At 37.0% G+C, this 27,571-nt stretch overlaps 1 protein-coding gene across 2 annotated transcripts in view; it reads left to right on the forward strand.

The window, feature by feature from the left end:
- The window catches only part of MOCOS (molybdenum cofactor sulfurase), a 209,312-nt gene that overhangs the window by 101,535 nt on the left and 80,206 nt on the right, over window positions 1–27,571 (forward strand). For both annotated transcript variants that reach the window (XM_056483842.1, XM_056483843.1), the window contains one exon: window positions 20,278–20,354. In XM_056483842.1, the coding sequence (XP_056339817.1) occupies window positions 20,278–20,354 (77 nt within the window). The remainder of the gene's footprint in view (window positions 1–20,277; window positions 20,355–27,571) is intronic.

Consider the following 27,571-nt stretch of genomic DNA (forward strand, 5'->3'; position numbering starts at 1 on the left):
TTTTATTTCAATTACTTCCCTGATTGCAGGAAAAATAGTCAATGGAGTGATAAAACCCTGAATCCTTTTGATCCTGGCAATTTGATTAACATTTAAAATGAGGATTTCTTTATGACTGAAAAGTTCAAAGTTTGGCTTCTCCCTTTCAGCATTGCCTTATAGCAGCATCCTAAGAGAATAAGACCTCCTTGGCATATATGAGATGCATCAGTAATAATCCTATTTGCAGAAACCCTGCATGAGCAGAAAATGACAACATTCAGACTGAGTGTGACTGTTTTGCAGGGGTTTTTTTATAAATTACATTTTTATGATCTTCTTTGCAAGACTATTCTAAGGAACTGTTGACTCATTATTCTGTTTTCCCTCCATTGTTTTTTTTGTTTTGTTTTGCAATCCCCTGATTATACTTCATTCTTAAGAAAAGCTTCAGAGAATGCTCTGTATTTACAGTGTGAATTATGATTCTGCCAGTGTGCATAACAATTACATTATAAATATTTCCTCAGCCATTTGATAAAGATGCAAATTAAGAAAAATAATTACCATTACAATTACAATTATATATAATTACACTATATTCAATTTAGTTTATCTCTAACCTACTCTTGCAATAATATGTTCATTGTTGAAGAATGAGATTTTAGCTGACTGTGTTGGAAGTAAACATGGATTTTTCTGTCATTTACAATGTATTTTCATTGAAAGAAGACTTTTATCACCAGAAAATAATACTGTTTAGGTGTTTCAACTTCAAAGCAGCCTCCTAGATGAAAATTTTGTATGTGTGTGGAGTTTACCCTTCATTAAGTTAGAGAGACTTTTGGCTCCTAAAAATGCCACTTCCTTAAATATAAATTATTCATACCTGGGCAAGCATAGTTAATTTGTACTTGTGCAGAAAGAGAGATTTATGGCTGCTGGATTGACTAAACATAGCAGATGCTTTTCTAGAGAAGCACAGTCTTCCAGAACATTGAGTGAGGACCCATTGTCTCTGAGAGGGAACAGTGCAGATACTTACTTAGCCTTATGCCCTTATTTAGCATAAATATTAGCCTTAGGCTAATCAGTATGTACCAAGACACCTGAGGAGGTAGAACATTTGCTAAGAGCAAGTATGTACATACCTGCTGTTAACAAGAACTGCACCTACACTATCTTGCTTTGGAAGGATTCATTTCTGAAAAGAAAAAGAAGACTAGAAGCTAGAAAAAAGATGATTGTTTATTTTTTCATTTTATGTCAAGAAATGCTCTGTGGTCTTCCACTGCTGCTGCTTCTGATTCAAAGTACTCAAATTATATTAGCAAGACCATGTTACATGCCTCTCCAATGGTACAGTTTTGCTGACAAAAGAGGCTACATACAGCAGAGCCTGTATGGTGCTGTTGTTGTTTATAATGCATTTATTTGGTATCGTCTTCATGTTGCCTTCAAAGAGTCCCTTGATACTTTAAGCATTCCTCGCGTACATTATGCAGTCATGTTAATTTGTGCTTTTCAGAGGCTCTGAGACTAAATATTTTCATTTCTCTACTCACTTTAGGGAATTCTTGTCCTATTCCAGATGACATTCTGTTTTTAGACAGTCGCTCTGTGCAGCTTTGTGTCTGAGATGTACACAGTACTGACTGCTTGCTCTTCGTTATTCAGTCTGTAATATGCCACGTACTGCGACTCCTTAAAGGAGTAATAACCTGGGATTCAGTCTCTTTCTCCCAGATAACAAATAACAGGATCAGAGGAAATGGCCTCACGTTGCTCCAGCAGAGTTTTAGATTCATAATTGGGAAAAAATTCTTCACCAAAATATTGGCCAGGCATTGAGACAGGCTTCCCAGGGGAAGTGGTGGATCACCAGCCCTGGTAGTGTTCAAAAGGTGTGTAGATGTGACACTTGGAGGTATGTTTTAGTGGTGAACATGGCAGTGCAGGGTTAGCAGTTGGATGTGATTATCTTGGAGGTCGTTTCCAACCTTTATGATTCCATCATTTTATGACTAAAGGAAATCATTAGAATTGATTTATATATATGCTTATCTTTATTTTTCAATTTCCATAATTTTTTTGCAATAATTTAGGATATGTATCTTTGCTGGAAAACATAGGTTTTAAAAGTGGACACAGATTTTATTTTCCCCAAACTGTTATGTGTTTAATGTGTTTAACACTAATGCCTTTGTTGCACTCTGAAATCCAGCATTGGTCAGTTGTCAAAACAGTAGCTACTCCCAGAACTTGAAAATAGAACCCAAATTCAGTTCCCATTTTAGTATCTCAAAATTGGAACTGCAGCTCTTGTATGCTTTAGCTCCAGTTCACCTGTGTAAAGCAGGAGAGCAGTATTTATTTTTGGTATGTGTATGCAAAAAGGTCAGTCAGAGCTTCACTAAGATTTGGTTTTAAATAGTGGCTGAGGAAAACATAAATGAAGATAAACTTAGAGTAGCATTTAGGTTATGTACACTGCTTGTATTTCATTCGCATCTCTTCATGGGAAAGATGTCTGTGAAAGGACACAAGGTATGAATTTACAACCTGCTCACAGTGGTTAGCACTGAGCTGACCCACCATCAGAGTGATGTGAGCTAGCTGGAGGAGCTGAATGGTTGAATGTGTTCCTGAGCAGGTGCTGGTGAACAATTGTTTGGAAAGTGTCTGATTGATTCTAATCAGAATAAACACTGTTGACTTACATCTCACAGGTATATGGGAAAAAATCTGAAATTACTCAACTCACATTTCTTCACATTAATGGATGACTTGCATGATTTAACTTGGTTGGAAACTGAACTAAATGCCAACTGAACTATCTGCCCAAAAGCAGGGAAGTCAAGATGACTCCCATACCTTTAATGAAAACCTTCATTTTTAATATTACATTTTAAAATTAAAAAATAGCTTCAATCTTTTGGAGAAAAAAGTACAAGTAAAGGCAGCATAGCAGATGGCACCTGTTAGACCAAGGGAAAGTGCAAGTTCTAAGGGACAGTGAACTTAGATATAGGTACCAGTACTCCATGAGAACATCTTGTGGTGGTAGCCAGCAATTTGTGTCTCTCCAGAAAATTCACCAGACACCTTCTCCCTCTGCGGACATGGGTGTTATAAGCAGAACAAGGCAGCATGGTGCTCTCTCTCAACCTACCTGCACAAACACTTTTTTCTTGGTGACATCTACCCGCGTGCAGAGGGAGGAAGTAAGGGGAAAAGAGTCACAAATTCTGATTACACTGCATGATATCTTTGTCCATAGAACTTGTTGCTGCTAGCAGATGTGTCATTAGAACAATTCAAAAGCTCTGAGGCTCAACTTCAAATTAGTATCCAGACTCTCCTGTGGCCAAGGGCTTCTTCAGAGTCGAATTTTACCAGGATCTCTCTTGCTGATGGATATCTATCTCTGTGGGTAGTCAACGTTATTTTTTCGGTCAGTTCCATCATTGGTATTTGTTATTATGGTAACAGAAGGTAGTAAAAAACGCTGATTCTTTTTTGCAGAGCCTTAAGTTTCTCAAGTTTTGTTTTGATTAACAATGTGCAAATATCAAATGTTGTACCTCTCAAAAATCTTCACTTATCTCACTAATTTATTCTGGTTTTCTCAAGGAGCCTTTGAAATGGATCCGGTGGGTTTGAACACCAGAATTTTAATAGATGATATATTGGTTAATTGAACAAATACATTAGTTGTATAAGTTGTATTAAACATCATATCTGCAGAGCTGAATTCCAACAACAAACGTAGCTTTAAAAACATTAGCTAATGCAAAATTGCATTAGGTATAATGTTCTTAACAATGTATTATTAAATGTATCCCTTCCCCCAAAATTATATATTATTAGCCAGAAAATAGCCTAAAGAGCACTAGTTTGCTATACAGATACCATAAAAACTAGAGAATGTGCTTGCTATGAAAACACAGTTGTTTTCATAAGTTACAAGTGAAAAGAAATTTTAGATTTTTTTGCAGTTGACATATGTCAGGAAGATACTAGTATTTATTTGTAGGTTTATACTGAAGTAATGATGATTTAGATTTCTTTCTACAACAATGCACAGCACTTTTAGCATTAGGTTTATTTTCAGAAGAATTTGTGGAGAACTGTGCTTTTTAATCAGAGCTTAGAATTGTGTCCCTCAAGTGTGTTTGGGTTTAGGAGGATGAGATTACAACATGTTGGTAAATTTTATATGTATTGTCATATGTGCACAGAATGCTATATGGTGCAGTGAGAAATTAGAACAAAATAAAAAAAAAAATCTGTTCAGAAGTTTAAACTTTATATATGTTTTCAGCATGCTGCAACTTGAAAACCATCTCCCCAAGTGAACTGATTTCCTATGCATGTGTACAGGTTTTCTCAAACTAGACCTTGCATCTTGATTTGGACTGAATGTTAAAATTTTTTCATTTTAGCTATGCTAACTACAAAAGTCATTAACATATTCTTGTTTCCCACCACGCCTGACATTTTCCTGGTAAAAACATGTTGCAATTAATTACCTTTGTTTAGTCATCACAGGGAATATATGTAAAAGTACTGCTTTTCTTTTCAATCTGAGGTCATGTACAGCAGCTCTGTGCTGTGCTGGGACACAGCTCCTCAGGGCAAACTTGCACATTCATTGCAGAAAGAGGCCCCAGGTCAGTGACAGGATTCACAAGCATTCAAGTAAATACACAATGGGGACCCCCTACAGTAGCAAATTCTTAGGACCATATCTGAGGTGAAGAGAAAATTAATTTAGTGGCTACAAAGAGAAAAAAAAAAATAAAAACAAGCCAATAAAAAAAAAACCCAACACAACAAATTAGGACAGTTAAGACTTACCTTAAAATACCCTGAATTGTCTGTCTATTGCATCCAAACTTATTATTTTTCTTCCCCCCCAGGATCTGAGGTTTCAATCTTTTGTGTGTATGTACACATTGAAAAGAAGTATATCTCTTCAGAAATTGTACCAGAAAGAAAAAAGACTGTTTATTCCCTCATATGGTTAAGCTGCCCTATTAATGTCAATTTTTAATTTTATCCTTTGGATTTCTCATTAGCTTTACAACATGCCTAGATTATTTAATTATTATGTTTCAGCTCATAGATGACATAAGATTTAAGAGCTTTTGCTGGTCTCTAGCAAATTGTCGCTATATTTTGCCTGAAGCTGCTTTTGTATAAAATAATCTTTCCGTAGTTAACATTCAGGATACTCTGCAGAGCATCTTAAGAAGACTTAAATGCTAAATAACTGTCATATAGCAAGCCTTAGTATTATTGCACTAAATTACATTGCAAGAAGTGTGATAAACAACATCATAATACTTTGACACATTCATCATTAATTATAACTGAAATCTAATCTCAGATGGATTTTTTTCAGTAATTATAACCAGTAAAGCAAACATTAACATACACAGGGAAGGGAGGGTGAAGGAGAGAAGTCTTCTGAAAGCATAGCTGATATATCAAAATACTGAATAGGCTGACAGTCTTATTAGGTTTTTTTATGGGGTTTTCTACATATATTAAAAGATTAAAAATCTGAAATGCATTTGGAATTCATTATGTGAATAATCATTTTGAAGGCAAAACTTTTCAGAGGCCTAGTGATTATGTCATTTTAAGGTGGCATATGACATTTTAGATTTCTGCTGTCTTACATACAAGACTGGTATCAGACTAAATTTAAAATCAGGGATCCCTCTGACCACCAAAATACTGTCCAGGTGGTATTTCAGTCTTCATGCTACTAAGTTTCCTGTATTTCCCTGAAAATTGTATAATGTATTTTGAATGTTGTATAATGTATTTTGAATATTGTATAACGTACCTTTTCTCTCCAAATTCACATTTATTTTCCACTGCAGAACTTTCTGCTTTTGGGGAGCTCCCATTCTGCTGGTGCAAACTCTTTTCCTTTGTGCTGGGTAATCTAGGAGAATGGCAGCCAAGCTGAGGGTAGCAATGCTTTGTGTTGCTTCCCATTGGGCTGTGGTGCACCACCAGAGCACCCTACTAACCCAGTCAGAGCTCACAGCAACCCAAGAATTTTTTCTCTCATTGCTACCTTCTTAAAACTCCGTTTCAGCAAAGTACTTTATTGCTTGTGTAGTACTAAGCATACTTTCAAGTGTGATTATACTTTCCTCTGTATATTATGAATTCCCTGCATATAAACTATGTGCTTTCTACCATTTTCAGTAGTTAACAAGTCTGAAGATATGTACATTTTGTCATATCTGTGCTCTATTTGGAGCAATGGAACCTGGTTCTCCTATTGGATGTTTCTACTCACACAAGATATCTTCACTGCCTATTATTATACAAGCATCAGTTACCTGGCTGCATGTCCCTGAAATATCTATATGCTGTACCTGAAAAATCAAACTAGTGGAAGAGGAAGTAGGTTCATTTCAGTCCTGCCTAGTCTTTGGTTGTAAATGAACTATGAGAAGGTTTTTTTCCAGTAGAATTTTCACAGAAAACATACCTATTTTTCTCTGGCAGCGGGAGCAATTTGGTGAAACTTGCATGCAAAGATTTTCTCTTACTGCAACACTGTCTATAGCATTTACAAAAACTCAGTATATTTTTGTCCAGAAGAATTATAGATGCATTGAGAGCTGAATTTTGAAAGTGCTTATATTCATAAGAGGGAATAGATGACTTGCTGTATTGCTGCATGTTGAGTTTTTGAAGTGAATGTTTTGTATTACAATGTCACTGTACAATTTTTCTTTCTTGATGATTCCTTTGTGTCTGGTATGATTGAAGCAGTGAGATTTCCTTTATTCTTAAGTGAAAAAAAAAATTAATGGAGATGGGTATTTCCATGTTTATTGTGTTAACGCCATCTTATAAAATAATACAACTATCAAGATCACCTTTTACTTCTGTGACGATCAATCTAAATAAAATTATCTATTTATTCCTCACCACCATCACCAATGACCCTACTTATAGAAGTGTAGGGAACTAGTCAATATGCCATACTCTCAGGCTGGCAGATAATTTTATAAGAAAAAAAACCCTGTCAGTGCATGCATTTCTTTTGCTCATGTCTCAGTAATCTCTTATACAATGGATGTTGAGTAAGTTGGTGTCATACTAATTGCATGTCAAACAGAACTGACTTGGTCACAGGAAAATCATCAAGAGAGATGACCCCAGGGTTTTCAGAGGTTCCCAGAGTAACAAACTTGTGCATTTGTGTTATTTCCATATGCAGTTTCAGAAAGTAAAAGGAGTTGCTATTTTGATATTTTCTTTTTTGGATTCTTGGAGAGGGGCAAAAAAAATTCTGGGTTATGTACTTGACCTAATCATGATCAAAGACATCCACACTATATAATCCCCTCTTTATACTGAACTTGTGTGCAGAATGAGGGGGATACCTTTGGGACAGGGGAAGGAGGATGTGTTGCTTTTGGTTTGTTCCTGCTTCTTCTGTTGGGAAATGGTTCTATAATTTCAAGTCTTGGATGTTCATGAAATTTCAGTTTGCAGTCTATATTTGTGGTCAGTTTGGTCATTTATCTACATTTTGTCCTGTAGCTGTTTTTCCTTCCTGGTTATTACCCACCTTTTCCATCTTTAGATCTACCAAGCAATTCTGCTTAGCTTTGAATTTCCATACTAAGTGAACTGAACAGTTCTCTAAGATGCCCTTTCCTTTCCCCTGTTCATAATATACAGCCTTATCATACCTTTATTAATGGTGTTCTTATATTTCTATCTTTAAAGCATGTTTTCCTGTTTGTCATCCTGATGGCTGATAGTTGATCTGATAGACTGGCAAATCTAATATTTTGGATGACAGTCCTCCAGTTCATGGCAGAAGTTAATGTCAGTAATCCCTAAGTGCATAATAGAGCTTATGCATAATGATGTACTTATCATACATTATAGCATATTATACATTTAATCTCGTTTCTGTTTTTAGGGTTTTCAACATTATCTGTTTCTTACTGCATGCATTATACAGCCCCATCTCCAGCACCAACAGTCCCCAGATTTCACTTCAGCAGCCCATTTTACCTTCACATTCCTACCTTATATGCCAGGATCATTACTGAGACTACTAAAAGAGATACTTGTCCTAAAGCTCAAGGAATTAAATGGGAAACCTTTTCCAAGCATAATAGAACCCCTTTCAGCACAATTGCTTGGCCTACTGTAACACTCTTCTAATATTCTTTGTTCTATAGTAGTTCTTCATATGACACTAAAGGTAATGTTTTCCTGAAATACAGATAAATTTGTTCTGCATTTCCTTCACCTAGAAAAATAATGTGCTTTTAAAATGGCAGCCTCTCTGGGATTGATTTTCCATTGGCACAATCCAGGATGCATTTGAACATGCTTTTATTTACTCATTTAATTGTGCTTTCATTCAGAACTTGTTTTCAGAATGTACACAGCACTGAGTTCAAGCAAACAGATGTGTTGTTCCCTGGATAACTCTGTTTCCCTTTCTTCGGTAGAAATACTGTGTTTTCTGTTTTCCATTCTTGATTTGAAAAATTTGCTTACTGGCCTGTGTTATTTGGCTTAGGGAGTTTTTCATGCCAATTTTTTACAGTTCTGGGACATAGTTCATCTGTCTGCCTGTGCTCAACTACTTTAAAATCTTTGAAGTGGATTTCCACACCAGTTGCAATAACTTCAGTTTTGATACTTTACACACACTTTCAGCCATGAGTCATCCTCTCCTGACCTTTGTTTTTCATCAGTCCTTCTTAGAATCAGAGTCCAAGTCCTCAGAATTAGTAGTTTTCAGACTTTTCCACCAGCTCTTTGCTTCTTGAATAACAATAATAATCCTTTTTATTCAGTTTTTTTTGTTTTATTTATATGTTATTATATATATTTATTATTTTCCATTGCTTGTATATAAAGAATAGTTTACTGTTCAGTTTGATTTGTTGTGCCAGGGCATGCCTCCTGGGAATTCTCACTTTATCCCTGTGCTTTCTGTCTTTCCAACAGTAACTTCCTTCCCTGAGCAGCACTTTTTCTGATTTCATGTCATCATTAATAAGAAGTACTAACATTTCTCATAAGAGTTTTTTCTAGTGCAGGTTGTTACTGGAGGCTTTCTCTAAAAGTTCATTTTCTTTATTTCTTTCATCCTTTTGGGATGCAAATTCTATATATTTTTTAACCTCAACTTCAAGTAATTTTAAGTCTTCTCTTTATCTAAGTATTTGATTATGTCAGTTCAGTCTTCCTGTCCGAGTAGCTTCATTAACGTCTCATTTTGCCCCAGTCACATTCAAAACCTCACTTGAGGTTGCTTATCCATCTGTGACACGTACACTTGTAATTCCTCTGACCAGGGTTTCAATCAATCAAAGTCTCCCACTATGTATTGTATAACTGCTTGTAAAAGCCATTTTTCAGGTAATTATTTTATTTGCAGCAGGTGTTTGTTGGGTTTGGCTCCAATATTAAGTAATAATTGAACTCAACCATTTCTGTTATCTCGGTTTTGCTTGAAGAAAATTTACACTTACATTTATTTCTGTGAGTGATAGAAAAGTACCTGTTGGACCCAAAAGCTTTTTTTCTCCTACATAGCTACATAACCTATACCAGAATCTTAGCAACTAGGCCTTCTTGTTTTGAACTTCTCACCAACAGCATTTCAATTCAGAGCGTTTCAGTTTTCTTCACCACTGTATCCTACATTAATGTGTTTTCTCCAGCATGATTTCTGTTTGTGATTGTTTTTCTACCATATACTAATAAGGTAGTGTCCTAGAGTGGCTCTGATCTCTCCATTTTGTAGCCCACATACTTTGTCTTAGCATATAAACATCTCTGCTTTTTTCACCCACTCATTATTCTATTTGGGTGGTAGCTGGGATGATATCGCTTACATAACAAATGTTTCTATGAATATTATGTTTTTTATTTCTCCATTGATGCACTCCTGACCCTCTGCTGTTCCTTTACTCTGTTGTTTCCTCAGCTGCATGACTCATGCACTTTTCTGTCAAAGCTAGGAGCAGGAGTCATCTCCCTGTGCTCCCTATTTCAAGCATCAGTAATGCCTGGTAACATGCCAGAATTTTCCCGACTTCTTGAAGGAATTGTTAGTTCAGCTGATCCTTTCTTCTGGGTTAGGATGACTGGAAGATTTCCAGAACTTCCTCCCATTACTGACCATATCAATGCAGGTCCAGGACAACTTTGATTATATGAACACATAAAATTCCTGGGGTCTCCATCACTGCTCTCCTTTTGAAGAGTAGAGGCAGTTGCATGGAAAGGGTCTTGGCTTTCTGAAGTATAAGCTGAAAACTACTTAAAACAGTGGGAAATTAGGAATACTTGCTAATTCAGCATCGCTGCTGTGAATTCAATTATCTGGAAATTTGGTAGCTCCCAATACCCAATCCATGCTTGGAAAGTCATTTACAGTTGGTCTTTGGAAAGAAAAGTTGCTTACTTCTTGAACTCCCCAGTCTGCATCACTGAGGTACTACCAGTTGACCTCACAAGGTAGCATGAAGTATTGGCAAGCCTCACAACAATGCTTAAAAATAAAAAAGCATTGGAAAAAATCTGCATATTATAGTCCCAAGGTGGAAAAATTGCTTGCAGTAGACCAGCTGGTTACCAGAATGCACCTGATTTATTGTAGCAGACCTTACTATATAATTTTTTAATTTTTTTTCAAACAATAGAGAGGTGCAGAAGCAGTAAAGGTTTCACCATTTGAAAGTCTTAGTTGATTGTATTCCCTGGGCATAAAAAGGCAACTCGTACTCCTTAGAATGTTTTATGAGCTGAAGTCTTCCTTGTATTTGTCTTGTCCCATTCTTCTTTGATGATTTTACTATTACCACAAAGATCTCAACATGCAAACTGGCTAACGAGACCTTACTCTGAACCTAAGCTGTTTCATAGCAGCAATTTAATAATGCCAGTTCTGTCAAGCTGCCAGCCTTTCTGGATACACAGTGTTGTTTCTATATATATCATGCATTAAACTGAATTTAGCTGCTTAGTGCTCAGTTGTTACTACTAGTAGTTGGTGTATGCCACTAACTACAGTAGTTTCACATACATGCACTTTCACATCAGAAGTAAAAGGCAAAAGCACTGATAACATTATATTCTTGCTGACACCTATGAAATAATCAGCACAAACATGAAACCTTCTGAAATCCATGTAACACTCATTCCATTTTATAAACATGAAAATTATTTCCTGCTTGTATTTTATCTGAGTTAGTCCAGCATCTCCAAGTCCATCACTGAACCATGTCACTCAGTGCCACATCTACACAGCTTTTAAATACCATGGAGGGTGACTCCACCACTGCCCTGTGCAGCCTGTGCCAAAGTTTGACAGCCCATTTTGTGAAGAGATTTTTCCTAATATCCAATCTAAACCTCCTATTGTGCAAGTTGAGGCTGTTTCCTCTTGTCCTATCATTTGTTATATTGGAAAAGAGACTGACCCTCACCTGGCCACAACCTCCTTTCAGATAAGTTGTAAAGAGCAGTAAGGTTTTTCCAAAAACCTCCTTTTCTCCAGGCTAAACAATCCCAGCTCCCTCCCTTTTCCAGTGGGCAGCTTCCCAGCCACTCTGCCCTCTGCCTGAAGCACTGCCTGGGTTTGTTGTGACCCAAGCACAGGACTCAGCACTTCACCCTGTTAAATCTGACATAGTTGAGCTGTCCCTCACGTTCATGAGCACACACTGGGCCTCTGTCTTACAGTCAGTAGCAGCATTTGAAGTTCTTTAAGTTAGTTTTTGGGTTGCCATGAAAGAAGAGCACATCTTTCCTAAATTGTGGCTCAATACAGAGTGGTTTAACATGATGGTCCTAATTCCCAGCTCCCAATGGTTTCTGTTAACCTTGGGTATACATTGCCTCTGAAAATTACCTCTGGAACAAATTTTTTTGTTAGAGAAAGAAGCTTTTTGGATGACATCAGAGAAGCCCTTTCTCACACATACACACACCCACCCCTGCTACCGATAAGTAAGACTTTCTAAAGCCTTACTTATCAGTAACACACCCCCCAAGTGAGGAAATAAAGTGCTCGGAAGTCTTGCTGAATTCACTTTTATCTGTAGCAGAAATAAAGTTCATTCATTGCAACAACCCCTTCTTCAAGGCACAGACCTTTGTACAGAACAGAGACCATCCATTGCAAAGCACTCATAGGGATTTTTCTCCAGTGTCTGATGATAAGTTACTGCTAACCTTATCCAAGGTCACTGCTCTGGGCCTGCCTCACTGGCACACACAATTAGACTGTGGTATTTTTAGGTGAAGGTTTCCAAGATTGAATTCATGTTCAAGTGGATCCTTTTTTGTCTGCTAATTTTTAAACTGATATTTCAATTAAAATCTTTAGCAGTTAATTAAAAAGTTATTCTTTATCCCCAAATGTACCTGTTTAAGGATGAAAGATTACATCTCAATCTTCATGAGGAAATAAACAAATCTGTTTGTACTGAACATAGAAAAATTATTACAGCTGGTCAGATTCTTGCCTATGAAAAATTTACTTTCAGAATGTCTTTCATCCTTTCCCTCCTCCTAAGGAGAAAAATCAAAGAAAAGGCTTTGAATTTTTATTAATGATTCATTACTCATAGCTGATCAGTGAACAGTTTATGCAAATACACTTTGCAAATTGCTCACTTTAACTATTACTTGGGGTTATATGTGGATATTACTTTCCCATGGGAAGCAGAGGTGTGAACATTTGGATTATTGATATATAATCATGGGAGTATAATGCATATCAAATGTTAAATATGTAGAAAGATACAGAAATCATTTGCAATACGCCTGCTCACACTGAATTGTACCTTAATGGGGTTCTTGTTGACATTAATAAGTTACAAGTTAAGATGAATGAGTATAAATTGCAAGCTAACTAGCTGATAGTTGAACATATTATTCTTTGAGGGTAGTTAACCAGCAGGCCTCATGTTTCTAAAGACTTAAATTTAATATACCTCAAGGAAATATCCCCTTATATAATGGAATTTAAAAGAGATTATTTTTGTTTCTCCCCCTCTGCCACAGCAATGCAATAAAAATATATTTTGTGAATTTGAAGGGAACTTTTGGCCTGTGACATGCAGTGCATTGGTTGTTTTGTGACCAATAACTTCTAGTGGAGAAAGAGAAAAGTAGTTTTGTCATTATTTTACTTTGGAGGGTCCTCCTAGGGGTTGGCAGAGGGAGTACATTATCCCTGAGGTGTAATTTTTTCAGAGCTCTAAGGAGTTGATAATCTACAGAATCATGATGTGTCATTCAGACCAATTTGAGTAACAGGCTTAAGGGTTGCTAATCTCTTCAGTGCAAATGGGGAGGATTTTTCTGGATAAATATATAGTGAGCAAAGTTACCATCTAGGAGTTCATCAAATTGTATGTAACGGAGAGATGTACAGAGACATTTGAGAAATAAAAATTGATTGATTTATTAATTCAGTTTTCTCCTTCACAAGTGGCTGGTTTTAGGGCACTGGATCTCCCTTTGTTGTATGAGAAACAATCAACTGTTCATGATTGTGTAAATTGCCGCCAGAGGTAAAAAGGAGTTGCTGAAGTGGTGAGAGTAAGTGTATTATTCAGAGGTCTAACATTTATTACTGCCCTCCTACTATTTCAATTCCTGGCTTACTGTAGTATGCTCCTGTGCAGGCAATTACACAAATGTTAGATAATTATGAAAGAATGGTTCAATGGTAGCATATGTCTGTTACAGCAGGCTATCTCCTAATTTTATTTACCTACTTCAATGGCATTCACTGTGTGAAATAGAGATATTTAGTCAAAATGGAGACTGTACCTGAGGTTAGTCATCTGTGGATCTTAGTGTGTTCCAGAGATTTTGCTAGTAGAGGATCAAAAAGCTCACAGACAAATGCTTGGTCTTGGGAGATGCTGCCTTAAAGTTCAGCTCTTGGTGTTAACATTATCAGGATTTGCCCCGGTTAAGAAAATGACTAATACGGTCAAATAGCAAATTGCTAAAAATGAAGAGTATCACCCGTGGAAGACAAAGCCAGACAAAGGGAATCATGTCCTCTGGAGACACACAAATACCCTGGAAAAGTACCTGAGAACTTTGTCTCAGGAAGAGTTGATAAAAGTTCTAAAGAGCAGGGCAGGACCCTAAAGGTTTCATAGCCTAGTAATGATATATTTTGGATTAAAGAAAAGCAAAACAAATATAGCTCCTTCTGCAAATGTTGGGTTTTGATGTTGGAAAGCAGTGAGACCAATTAAAATTTGTTCCCCTGCTAATATCAGAGATGGCAATTACTAACCTAAGAACATGACTGTGACTGAAAACAGTCTGTTCCTACAGCCATGAGCTTGATACTGTATACCCTTGGTGCTGTTATAATTCCAGAAAATGTCACTTTAGAATAAACACAAAAATATGTAAAATGAGAAAATTGAAGTTGCCAGGACAGATGTTTCATGTGGTGATGATACAGAGTATCTCTAAGAGTTGAAAAATAGGATCTGAATGCATACCAAGAACCTCTCTGTATTGTTGTATTTTTTAATTAGATGAAAATAAATGAATTGAAAAGATGAAAGGAACTCATGTAACATCTCACTTCAAAGGGCAGCTCCACTCTTGAGGAGTGTTTAAAAAAAAAAAAAGGAAAAAGAAAGAAAGAAAAGCAGCTTATTCAAGAAATATGAATTCTCTGTGGATTTGGTTGCTCTTTTACCTGCTTTAGAAACTCGGGAATGACTTCTGTTCGTTTGACCTAAATGGAGTCATTACCCTGGTGCAGGGGAGAGTGGCAGCTGACTGACAGCGATGTTCCCCCCACGCTCCTTCCTTGCACTTTGCATTGACTCAGCAGTGCTCTCAAATGAGCAGGATTATTTTTGACCTTGTGACGGGATGTTTATCAAAGTTTCAGTGCTCTGGCCTGTGTTCTGGATAGAAATTGCACATATGGAAATGTTCCTTAGCTGCCTCCCAAGGTGTGAACTAGAACACCAGCTACCTCAAGTGTATGCAATGTAAGTGCATGCAGCCTGGGAAACAGACAGGAAGAACTGGAGCTCCATGCCTAGTCAGTAAATTATGATATTGTAGGAATAACTTAAACATGGTGGGACAACTGGCATGAGTGGAGGATTGCAATAGATAGTTAAAGTTTCGTTCGTAAAGACAGGCAGGGAAGAAGAGGAGGAGGAGTCACAGTCTAAATTAAAGAGAGCCTTGAATGGACAGAACTCAAGTACAGTGATTATGGAATCTCTGGCTCAAGATCACAAGGGTTATCTCCAAGGAGGATCTTACAGGAGGCATCTGCTACTGACCTCCAAATGAAGGCCAACAAAGCAATATTTGGGTCATCTGAGCAAGCTTCAAGTCACCAAGAACCCTAGTCTTTTGGGTGACTTCAACCACCTAAACATTTATTGGAAGAACAAACAATAGCTACCAAATCATCTATCAAGTTTTGGAAATGTGTGGAGAACCATTTCCTTATACATATGTTAGCTGTGCCCTCTGGGAAAGAGGCGCTGCTGGATTTGCTACACACAAACCAAGAAAAAATGCTTTCATTTATACCTTGGTTAGCAATGGCTTTGTCTGCAGTGAACACAGTATTGAAGAGTTTGGGATCCTGCTGAGCATGCTGAAGGTGACTAGTAAAACAAGTAAGTGGTTTAGATTTTAGAAGGGAAACGTTTACACCAGATTCTAGTATTTAAAGGGCAGCTACAAAGAAGGTGGAAACTCCCTTTTTTTCAAGGAGTCCCATGGGAAATATGGGGGTTAATGGATACAAGTTACTCCTGAGGAGATTCTGATTGGACATTCCCAATGAAAGCAATCAGCCACTGGAATAATCTCCTCAGGGAAGTGACAGATTCCTCAACATTGCACACTTTTAAGATTTAGCTGCACAAGATGCTGCGCCATCTTGTCTAGACCATGCTTTTGCCAAGAAAGGTTTGACCAGATGATTCTTGAGGTTCTGTCTAACATCATATTCTATGAATCTGTGATTCTATGCACAGACCGAATGTGTATCTGTATAACTGGACTTACTTTATCTGGACAAATGAATTGAAAAAAACCGAAAACCTCAAACCAAAAAAACCCCTTCAAACAAATCAGTCACTCATCTGCCTGCAAAATAAGTCAGCATTCTCAATCCAGCAGCAGATGCTTCCACTCAAAACACCTAAAAGCCATGACTTGTACATTTTACATGCAGAGTATTATATTATGAAATTATATATATAATAATGAATATTATATTATATTATATTATATTATGAAAGGTATTTCACCACCTCAGCATTGGTTGTTTGGTCTTGAGGGAATTTCTGGAGACTTAACTCAGTGCTGTCCAACTTCAGGGTAGTATTTTTGCCTTCTACCAAATTTCCTCTAAGTCCTATTTTCAAACATGAAGGGGTTTTCTTTAGCCCTTCAGCACTTTATTTCCAATTACATCTGTCCAGGCCAGAATTCTTGTCAACATATTTCTGACCTTGCTAAGGGCAGGATGAATTGAAACTGCCCAAATGTCACAGTTTTCTTATGTGTTTCAGTTGGCCTACAGTGTGGGATGGTGACTTTAAAAAATAGCATTTATATGCAGAAGTGTAACAGAGAAGTGTCATAAGAACTAATTGAAATAAAGATTCAAAGAAAGACTAGTCTATCTCCATCCCTAGGAAGATCCTTAAGGCAGGACTGCTCACTGTAAAGCAATAGTTTTCTGTTGTGACTCCAAATTTTTTTCTTCTAAAAGTGAGTTTCTGTGTGACTTGGAAAGGGAGAGCACCTCATCAGCTTCATAACTCCTGGGTAGATTGTAGGCATGCTGCTCTGTTCTTTGTTATGCCACGAGTCTCTTAGCCAGTTTGTCAGATAGCAATTGGATGTGAAATGCTATTAGCACTTCACAAACACAATCAGCTAAGCAACTGAGCTCATCCCAGATGTGATTAAGTGAGATCAATTATAATAAGAACTAGATAAGAGAGGTAAGCTTCTTGTTTCTTGGGTTGGTATTCTGCAGTATTAGCCTTTGTAAGTATCCTTTATACATCATCAGCTGCAAAATCTTGATTACTTCAGGAAGTGGCTTCTAGACTAGCATTCAAATTAACTTCATCCTGAACTGATTATTCTAACACTGCAACTGCCACCGAGTGGGGAAACAGTTTATTTGAAGCATCAATTGCACCAAACAGAAAAAATAGCCATTGAAGCCAATGTTTTGCAATTCAAGGAACATGTTTCCTGTCAATCTTAAATACTGTTAAATATTTTGAGGGAGAGCTCTTTGTGTCCCAAAAAGGGAATAGCTGTCCTTCATAGCATCATGTTTTGCCATGGCACTATTGCTATAGCACTTAAGGCTTAATGTGCTAAATATCACAATTTATACATTATTCCTGAAAATTTTGACATGAAGTTGCACACTAGGTGTTCACTAAATCTGAAGGATGTATGTGAGAGTCAAGTGCACCAGAAGTAGAGTAAATATGCATATTATAGGAATAACAAAATATTTGTGCTTTGTTAATCAGAACTGGAAAGCTGGTAATGTAGGAATAGAGGGGGCCACAGGGACAAGCGAAATACAAGAGAGGAATGTTGCAAAATAGCCCATGTCTAAATTGTAGCAACTTACCCATATCTTTGGGCAGGTATTTTTAGCATTATTTTAATTTCTTTTGTGACTTCTGGTTCATGCCATGGAGCTCCCAAGAGGTATTTTTTTTGTGATATAGAGAGACTAAATGCAGGATGCATATCATGCCACGACAATTGTGCTGTTCTGGAGCATAATGTTTGACCAAAAGCCCACAAACTCTGTTTACTTCCCGCACCCCCACCTTTTTTTTTTTTTTTTTTTTTTTTTTAATTTGAGTGAAGATTCCTAAGCTCTGAACTATTTTCATAAAAATATTTAAGATCTTACAAGAGTGACATGGTTCATTCATATCTCCTATTGTGTAGCATTGGATGTACTGCAGTTGTTTTCTTAGTTAATAAATCATATCATAAACAGAAATACAATTGTTGCCTCTCCTTTTACTACGGGTAGGACTCAGATGTCTGACAGTCTAGGCTGGCACCTTTGTTGCCTTTTCAAGTGCTTTTCTCCAGTTTTATCACTATGACAGTGATACAGTTGTTGGGGATTGTGCAGTCTCCTTGATGAGCTCAGTGCCAGTGTCTCTGCTCTGGTCCAGTTCCCAGTGTTTTGTTTGCTTTGCTGGCCACTCTGAGTAACTGAGCAGAGCAGGTCAGTTCCCCCTTAGGGATCCTCTCTGTAATCTCTCCTTGGCAGACATGTGGGACCACTGTGACCTTTTCTGCAACCGGTGCAAAAGGTTTCTGTATTCAGTTCCAAAACAACTCTTAGCCTCTGCCTTATCTTTTCTTCCTCATCCTCCCACATTTTTTATGGCTTTTTGGATAGAGTAATGCTTCCCTCAAACACTGGTCCACAGGTCCCTGTGAAAATATTCCTCGTGTTATGTCTCCTTCAAATCACACATTTGAATTTTACATTGCATTACTGACAACCAGCAAGATTTCTTCTCTAAAGTTCAAGATCGATTATCAGCAATTAGTAGGCAAGATTCAGAAATTTCTAGGATGGATTCTTTGGCCTATGCTATGTTAAAATACATGAACATAGGTGGTCTCTTTTGGGCCAGTCCATCACTTTTCTCTTATCACTTGGTTTATAATTATTTGCTTCCTCTATCTCCTTTCATTACAGCTAAATGTATTGTCATATATACACAGTCCTCTTGCATTTTTCTTTTATGTGGGCCTTTACCAAAGATTTTTGGAAGGTTAATATGTTTTTCACCTGATGATGTCACTTGCAGTATTGAAAATATTTGATAAATAAAGAAAAATAAAATAGGAAGTAAGAATAATTATGATCGAAGTGGGAGCTATTATGTTATTCTCTTGATGTTTATTTTGTTAAAGAAAAAGCATTTGATATCTGACATTTTTAAACTTTCAGCCTTTTCACAAGACATACTTAATTTGTGACACCAAAATCTTTTAAACATGCAGTATGAAAAATTATGCATCCAGGAAAAAAAAAAAAAAAAGGTAATAAAGTAATCCCCTATTTTCTGGCCTAAATCGTGTATTTAAAGTATTTTTGCCGAAGAGTGTGTGTCTCATGTTCCACCTTGTCCACTAATTCTTCAGTGTAGATACCATCTGATCTTCCTGAGAAAGGTCTAAGGAGATCCAGGTCCCTCTGGAGGTCTCATCCTCCGTGGCTGGAGTTTAGTTTGATACTTGAACCATGAGATTTGGAGTGGGTTCATTTCCAGCATTAACTGTTACAGTTTTGGGCATAGCTCCTTCCTGAAAGACTTGCTGTGAGCCCATATTCAGCCTTTTAAAATATTGAGTTCTGTACAGTTGCATTATTCTGCATTTTTCTTTGTGGTGAATCAATATGAATGATTTCTCCTTAAAACTTCTTGTGGACTATGGTGCACACAAAGCCTAAATGAAACATTTTGATGCTTCCCTGGTGTCCCTTCTGTTCCCTTGAATACTTCTGTGCATCAATTCCTGAATGCATTCTCACCTTGGAGCTTCACTTTCTCCTCTTGCACTGTGGGAATCACTGCAGTAGTTCATAAAATCCAATGGTTTTGCTTCTATTTGGTGTTTCCTTTGAAAGATGATGGTGGGGGATGTACTCTCCCCCCATCCTTGTATAATGCTCTTGCTATAGGTCAGTTAAAAATTAATTTCCGGGAGAAGCACACAGAAAGAGATTTGTTAGTGATCTCTTTGATTCCTCCTTGCACCAAATTACTGGAACCTTCTAACTCAACTGTGTTAGGTGTAATTACATTGGGGGATGGGGGGATGGACACAAGTCTCCACCTATCTTCTCACCCATTCCCTAAATTCTCAGAAGGTAACTTAGGACCTTGTGAATTAGCTCATGATGCATAACTGTTAACCATTGCTTTAATGTAGATTAGTACATGGTTACTCCATGTAGGAGAAAATTATGCCTTTCTGTGTGCAAACGTTTATGTAAAACTATTGCTTTGAAGAACATATTTTTCCTTCACAGGGTACTACAAGACTGGGAGACAAATCCCTATGGGAATAGCTCCCACTCTGCAAGATAGATTCACTAAATATAAAAATAGGAACTCTTAAATAGATTTAAAATCGGTACCATAGCTGCATGTTGTATTTACTGTGCTCATTTATTCCATTCTTTAGGTTTGAAGATGGTACAGTCTCTTTTCTTGATATCATTGCTCTGAAACATGGATTTGATGTTCTGGAAAAACTCACAGGTCAGTTAATATAACTCTAATACTGAAGACTGCAGGTCTGGTTTTATGCTCAGGGCACAGGTCTGATAATGTTTCTTATGGCTCTAGCTTAATTTTCCTTTCTGCTTTTACTATCTATGTTCATCATTGTGAAGATGAGACTCAGTGTAACTGGCTTATTCACATGCTCTCTATTAGATTATTCCAGCCTGGTTTGAAAGAAAAAAAAAAAGGATCCAGACTGTTCTGCATATGCAAGATTGAGTACATGGAGAACTTCTTATCTGCCTCACACTCACAAAGATGTGATAGGAAAGTAACACTAGAAAGTAGCTGCGTGACTCACACTGAGTCAACCTTTGAAGCTCTTGATGTGGAGCTAACACTGAAGTCCCAAATAAAACTTCAAGCTGATGTTCAGGCCAGAACCTGTATGTGAAGGGTGGTACTCATGTGCAGTGTTTACTCCAGGATAGACTGCTGCTTGTCTGGCTCAGCAACCCAAAAGCAGTGTCTCTGTGTTTGCTGCCATGGCTCAGGGACTTTCCTGAAAAGGGCAGCAGATGACACCTGGCCAGGGAAGCCTGCACCATGGGCTTGCAGCAGGCTTGTACCGTGGCATGTTTCCACGTGTGGCATGTGCCAGGTTAACAAAGGATGTTCCTGAAATGGTTGTCTTGCTCAGGTATGTGTGTTATTTAATGTATAATATCTGAACCTCCCTTCTCCAGTGCACTCTTCGATTTCCTATATAAAGTCATAAAGTGCATCATGATGTAAAAGATGCCTGAGTCCAGAGTGACATTGGCTATGTACTTTTCAGGTTATTATTCAGTGTAATTTCAGTGAGTGTCTGTGGAGGTTTATTGTCATGATTTATCTGAAGGATTCTGGTTTCTTCTTCCTCCCAGTGCAAGGCTTCTGTGAGCAGTATTGTTAGATGCTTCAGGTCTTGTTCATGTGGAAATCAATAGCGGTTTTCATCTATATCAATAGTCTGACTAAGCCTAACAAGTAAGGATGTTTTACTTTATGTTGCCCTACATGGGAACCAGGGATCAGTAACCAGCCTTAACTATATGTTCTTGTAGTACAGAATGCTTCTCAAAAATGTGCAATCTTAAACAAACACATTCACTTGTAAAGAGGGCTTTGGTTCAATGTGCAGGAGAATTGCCTGCCATGCATGAGAGAGTTGATGATAGCACCTCCTCTGTTGCATTTCTCATCCATCTTAACCTGTTATTGCTACCTATTTTAGCTAAACAATTGAAAAATCTCTTTATACTAGACCAAGGAGACTTAACCCTGTATCTGAATAAAGTGGATATCATTCGATGACATGATAGAAGAGAGGCATGAAAAAATAGTGTATTGAGATCTTTCTGTTGTCAAAAATGTGAATTGGATTCAAATTTTCATACTTACAATTCTTTCATAAAAAAATGAAAATAAAAAATTTAGGACTATTTCTATTTTAAAAATTTAAAAACATTTTTTTCCCACAGTGCTAAAATGTAGAAAGATGGGAAAACACAAACTGAAAGAGCAAACAAGAAAGCTATATATATATATATATTAAAAATATATAAATATATATATATTGAAATATATAGAAACATTTCTATATATTTCTATATATATAGAAAATCCTATATATTTTCTATATAAGTAGAAAACTGAAAAATAGAAATTGTTTTGAAAAATACTGGAATTTTAAAACTTCAGCACTGCAGGTATAGTCTAGGTACTTTATAGTCAAATTCTGGAGTGCCACACTGAAGAAAGCAGAAGTGCCAGCACTACCTCTTTGTAGATATAGGAGACTAAAGAAACCCGTAGTGGAGGAAAAAATGGAATTATGCAAAGGATTTTAATCACCACATGATCCAATACTTTTCCACAAAGTTGGGCTTGTCCTAGACCATTATCCATGATCAAAGATGAATTAAGCTTTTGTTCCAAATAAGTAGAAACTTTCTGTATGTTCATGCTAAAACTTTTGTGATTATGCTCATGTGTAGGTGCATGTAAGTAGAAAAATTTCCATGTGATGTGTTTTTGCTAATTAGAATTTAGTCATAATCACTCAAAGGTGATAGTAGAGCGTGGCACAAGTATGGTCATGTTTGGAGTTCTTCCATCATAAAATGCATTTCTGTGGGTTGACTTTTCAAAGCTGATGTGAAGGGTGGCTCAGCCCTATCAGGTCTCTTGGCTCTTCTGTGCTGGTTTGGGGGCCCTTCTCTTCAGTTTGTGTACGCATTGAATGTTCCTGGCACAACCAATGCAATAAGAGGTTCAGGGATTTGCAGTAGCCATTTCCTCTCCCATCCTTTTCTCCCCTGAATATCATTGACAACATGGAGTTTTGCAGGTTATTTAATTTCTGTCAAAGGCACAGTGTTGCTTTTGAACAGAGATTATTAGCACTTGGGTATATACAACAAAGCCCTTGCACGCTGTAGAAGCACTTTGTAATCCGGAAGGACTGCAGATTTGTTTTAAGCCTCTTTATGCATATTTTTTCCACTTCAACTGTCAGAGTTTTCAGTGGCAAAATGCACTGTCAAATGTGAATCACTTTGCTGTAGCTACTGGAGCACTTGCTTTGCACTCCCCAAACACAAACAGTGATTCTCATTCTGGGTTGGAAATAGCCTGGAGTAGAAACGAGCAAAATAGGGAAATGTTGTTGTTATTGTGTCCTAATGTGTAATAAAAGCACTGTTGAAGTTCTTTGGGGATGTGCTGTAGCTGAATTATTCTGGTGTAATTATTGAAGATAGGGAGGGAAATCACTAGTGGAAGGTAACTTAGAGTTTCAGTGTTAGTCAGTGTTGTGAAACATACAGATCAGTTTCTGACTCTGATATCATCTGAATACATCCTTGACCTGTCTCAACTTCAGTTTAGAACAAGGCATATTTCCTTCCAGAATTGCATAATGATGTGCATGTGTATTTAAACCATTCCCAGGGGTTTCACATCTATATGATTTTTAAACTTATAGTTTATGGTACGTATTTTTATTAATTAATTTTCATCTGCTTTCAAAATTAAACTAAGGCACAGCATTTGTGCCTTATTGTTGTAAGATTTAATATGATTATAATGTTTGTTCAGGAAACATTAATTCACTTCAGAAGAAAATATAAGAAGTATGGGAAGAAATTTTAAAGTGCAGAATAAGTCTCCTAACAATGATGAATTGAAAGTTGTTTTTAAATTCATTTAAATGCTTGATTGCTTAAAGAGTAAAGGTTATTTTGGCTTTCATAAAGACAATTGTACCACAAAACAGCCAAAGGAAAATGTAGCACAGGATGTTAAATGGTGATGCTAACATAGTTTTTCAGCTTGGTCTTTGGAACTTTTGTTGTGTTTTGCTCTGCTCCATCAAGGACTGGTTGCAGTCAGTGATGGGATGTTTGGCAGGGTGCATTTAATGGTACTTCAGAGATTCTCATGTGTGTTGTGTATAGACACTTATATGTCATCCAGTTGAGGGGCCAGAAAAAAAAAAAAAAAAAAAAAAAAGCTTCAACTTACTCTTATCTGGTCACATCACCTAACCTTGGACCATGGGTGTGATGCTTGTGTATTTTGCTGCTTTCATCCTTAGTGCTGCTTTTATTCATAATTTTAATGGATTTGGGCATTCACTAATGTGAACACAAGCTGTACAGTCTAAATATTTTGCAGGTTTGCATATCTTTCTTTTTACATGTGGGATTATATAAGAAAGGTGTTTTTTCTGCCTTACATCAGATGTTGGCTGTGAAACCAAGCCATGGCCTAGGGATGAGTCAGAACCTCTACAGAGGAATTACCTGCACTTGTTCCCTTTCAGATTTGCAACATGAGGTTGTGTTTCACTGTGAGGACCTCATCTGTGTGGACATTGCTGAATGCTTCCATTGAAGTCGATGAGGCCATGAAAAGTCTAATAAAATGGCCTGGGAGCTAGCCAAAGAATTGGGATACTTGAGTTCCTTTCCTTGGCCACAAAATTAACTTAAAATTTATTAGATCACATCACTAATCTTAAGGGGAACAGGGAGTTAGGTAACTAAATATGTTTAGAGATCTGCATTTAACCTCTGGATGGCATTTACCTTATCAACACTGATGTCTGAGATACCATTTTGATTCCCACTGAAATCAGTGGAACATACAGTGACTTCACCAGCCTTATCCCTCTGAATTTTTGGAAATTTAGAATGAGCGGAGTTACAGATAGCAATAGCAGCTCTTTTCTTTGTCTATTAAAGGAGCTTAGATGATTAGCTTAGTGTGGTATAGGGCATTTCTTTAATATTATATAACTTTCCTGCAAATGATCCCTTTGAGACTAGAAAGCTGAACTGCCAGATTAGTTAAGGTGGAAATAGTTTTGGGGATTTTGCTTCCCTTAGATCTGCAGCTTCTTTTGAGCAGGTCAGCTTCTACATTTCCTGTGGCTGAAATAAACCAGTAAAGCATAACAGGAAATGTTCTGGAAGTACCCTGAAGAGCATGAAGTGAGGTTTTCTATTTGTGAAACCTTTATCTGTCCATTACTCTAGGAGTGATTTCTGTTTTCCAACGTATATTTCATGCTTCAAATCCAGGTTTATTCAGGTAGATGTTGCTTTCTCTGAGGGGGAAAGGATCACAGTCTGACAACAAGCTATCCTGCAAAGGCAAAAAAAATTCTGTCTCCAGGGTGAAAATGTGCCTGTTTATGGTAAAAAGGGATGTCTTATATAAAGAATGTGTGTGTACAGCTGATTTTAGAAGTCCGTGGTGATTTTCATTTTCAAATGACTGGTTACAGCAGATTAGAAGAAAAGAAAGCTCAGTTGGTTCTTTTGCATCAAAAGAAGCCATTGTTGGGACTGTGGTTAATTTATTAGGAAGAACATGCTCAACTGAGCACATGTTTACTAATGGCAATGGATGAAATTAAAACAATTACAGAGGCAGTATTACAAAATGAGCAAAGAGGTGAGGCAGTCTTGTGCAGCTGCCTGGAAGTACAGCCAAGAACATACAGTATGTTTGGAAGGCAAGTTTGGATTAATAAATGGGAGCTACATTTTATACTGTAGATACAGAATATTTCCCAGTTCTGCCTGAGTGATGACGAAATCCCTCACTTCCAGGAAATAAAGTGGGAGAAATTATTGTACCCCCCATTGAGAGGCAATGACTGTAAGACCAAGTCTTCAATAAAGGCCATAGGAATATTAACAGCAGTCAAGTGTAATAAAACTGAGATCTACTGACCACTACAATGATGCAGCATTGCCTACATATGGCCAAAGGATATCTTGGAGAAGAAGCACTTTCTGTCTGTAATAGCTTTTTCCCAAGATCGTTTTCTGTGTCAGATATAGTTAGGACCTGAAGGACTTGTCATTTTCATTACAAAGTTGTCTTTATCACTCCTAAGAGATAAAGTCCTATGAAGCCAACTTTTTCAAAGGAGAACAGAGGTGACAGCTTTTAGACTCCGATGCAGATCTTTCAAAGACTTTCTGATGTGTCTTGTGATTGATTAGGTGAGGGACCTTGTTATTCTTAGAATACCCTTTTGAAGTGGGGGTGAAAAATCTTGTTCAGCTATATTCTTAAAACGTGCATATGAAATATTCAAGAATTGTCTTGTATAGTTCCAACTAAAACCTGAAAGGGAAATGGCAAATAAAGTTACAAATAAATTAATTGTATTACATTTTTAAAGGGTAATGTATTGCTAATTATTTTTTGCCACATCTTGATATACTAACAAGGAAATAAAATGTCACCTAGTGGATACTAATTTCCTTTTCTGATAAAGTGAAAAATTTTCTTGTTAACATGCACCTAGAAAATGAACCTTGACATGGTGGTGAAATAATTCAGTTTTAGAAAAACTAGAGCGCACTGGGACTGGAGAAGGATCATTATTTTGGCGTTTGTGGAAACAGTCTGGCTGGTGTTAGGGGTGCTCACTTCAGCCATCCCTCAGAGATCTCAGGATCCCGCTCTAGTATGTGCTGGCTACCATGGCAAGGATTACCTTATTTTATTTGGTACATTTTTTAATTTCCTAGCTAACTGGATCCAGCTGTTTCAGCCCTTCATGCAACACCGAGATTTTATGCTAAATCCAAAGGGGCTAAATTAAAGCAAAATGAAATTTGCATATCGTAAAACTCTACTTGTTCAGCAGATCCAGATTATATGGTGCTAATCACAAACACTAGACAGAGTAAATCCTCTTGAAGTCACCCTGGGGTTAAGTCAAATGCTTTACACTCTTTGACACATACCCATGAAATATGTAATCAAGTCTGTTTGACGTCCTCTCCTAATTATGTGTGTGTATTTTAAGCAGATGCTTTTCCAGCTGATCTGTGCCTTTTGAGATTTTTTTTTTCATTATTAATCAGAAAATCATGCTGTATGTTAACGGCAAGTGCCAATTATGCGAAACTAATATTAGTTTCTTTGCTTAGAAGCTATGCTTTTGCAAATAAGGCCATTGCCAAATAACATATAGATGTAAAGACAATATAAGAATCTCTGAATGTTTTCCATCAGGGGCATAATTATTCTACCATGCATTGCACTATTTCAGCCTAAAACCAAAATTTATTTTTCTATATAATGGTTTTTCAGTTTGAGGCAAAAATATTTAATAAAGAAGTTCTCTGTTGGAAGTAGAAAGGACTGCTTGTTTTCACAGAAGTTAGGATTTAAATGATAAAAATATATTTCCCGAAGACTCTACACTCATTATTTCTGTCAAGGATGTTAATGTATAAGTTTAGTCTTTCTTGAGTCTCCTTACTCAGTGAGATAATGCCAGGAGACAAATTTAATATTTAAGTAAGTTGGGAGTCACTGAGTTTTAAGTAAATGCCATTTTTATTGTGGAAATGTAAAGGTAGTCTTGAGAAAGGACTAGTGACCTACTTGGTTCTACCCTGCTCTTCAGCTGAAGTATGCAAACTTCCACTTGCATTTCACTGAAGTCCCAAATTGAATATTTTCCCTTCAGTGTGTTTAGCAGAGACATCTACTGGCAAATTGTTAACTGGCATTCTCCTCCTCAGGTCCTACAATGCCATTTCTTACATCTCTGAAGGAGAGACTTGCTAATATGGAAATGACTACTTTGAAGCTTTTAGATGTGCTGCAGTATTAAATTTATTATTTGGGAAGAAGTGTTAAGTAGTATATCAACAGATACAAAATCAATCAAGGCA

This window comes from Oenanthe melanoleuca, chromosome 2, assembly GCF_029582105.1.
Source record: "Oenanthe melanoleuca isolate GR-GAL-2019-014 chromosome 2, OMel1.0, whole genome shotgun sequence".
Taxonomy (NCBI): Eukaryota; Metazoa; Chordata; class Aves; order Passeriformes; family Muscicapidae; genus Oenanthe; species Oenanthe melanoleuca.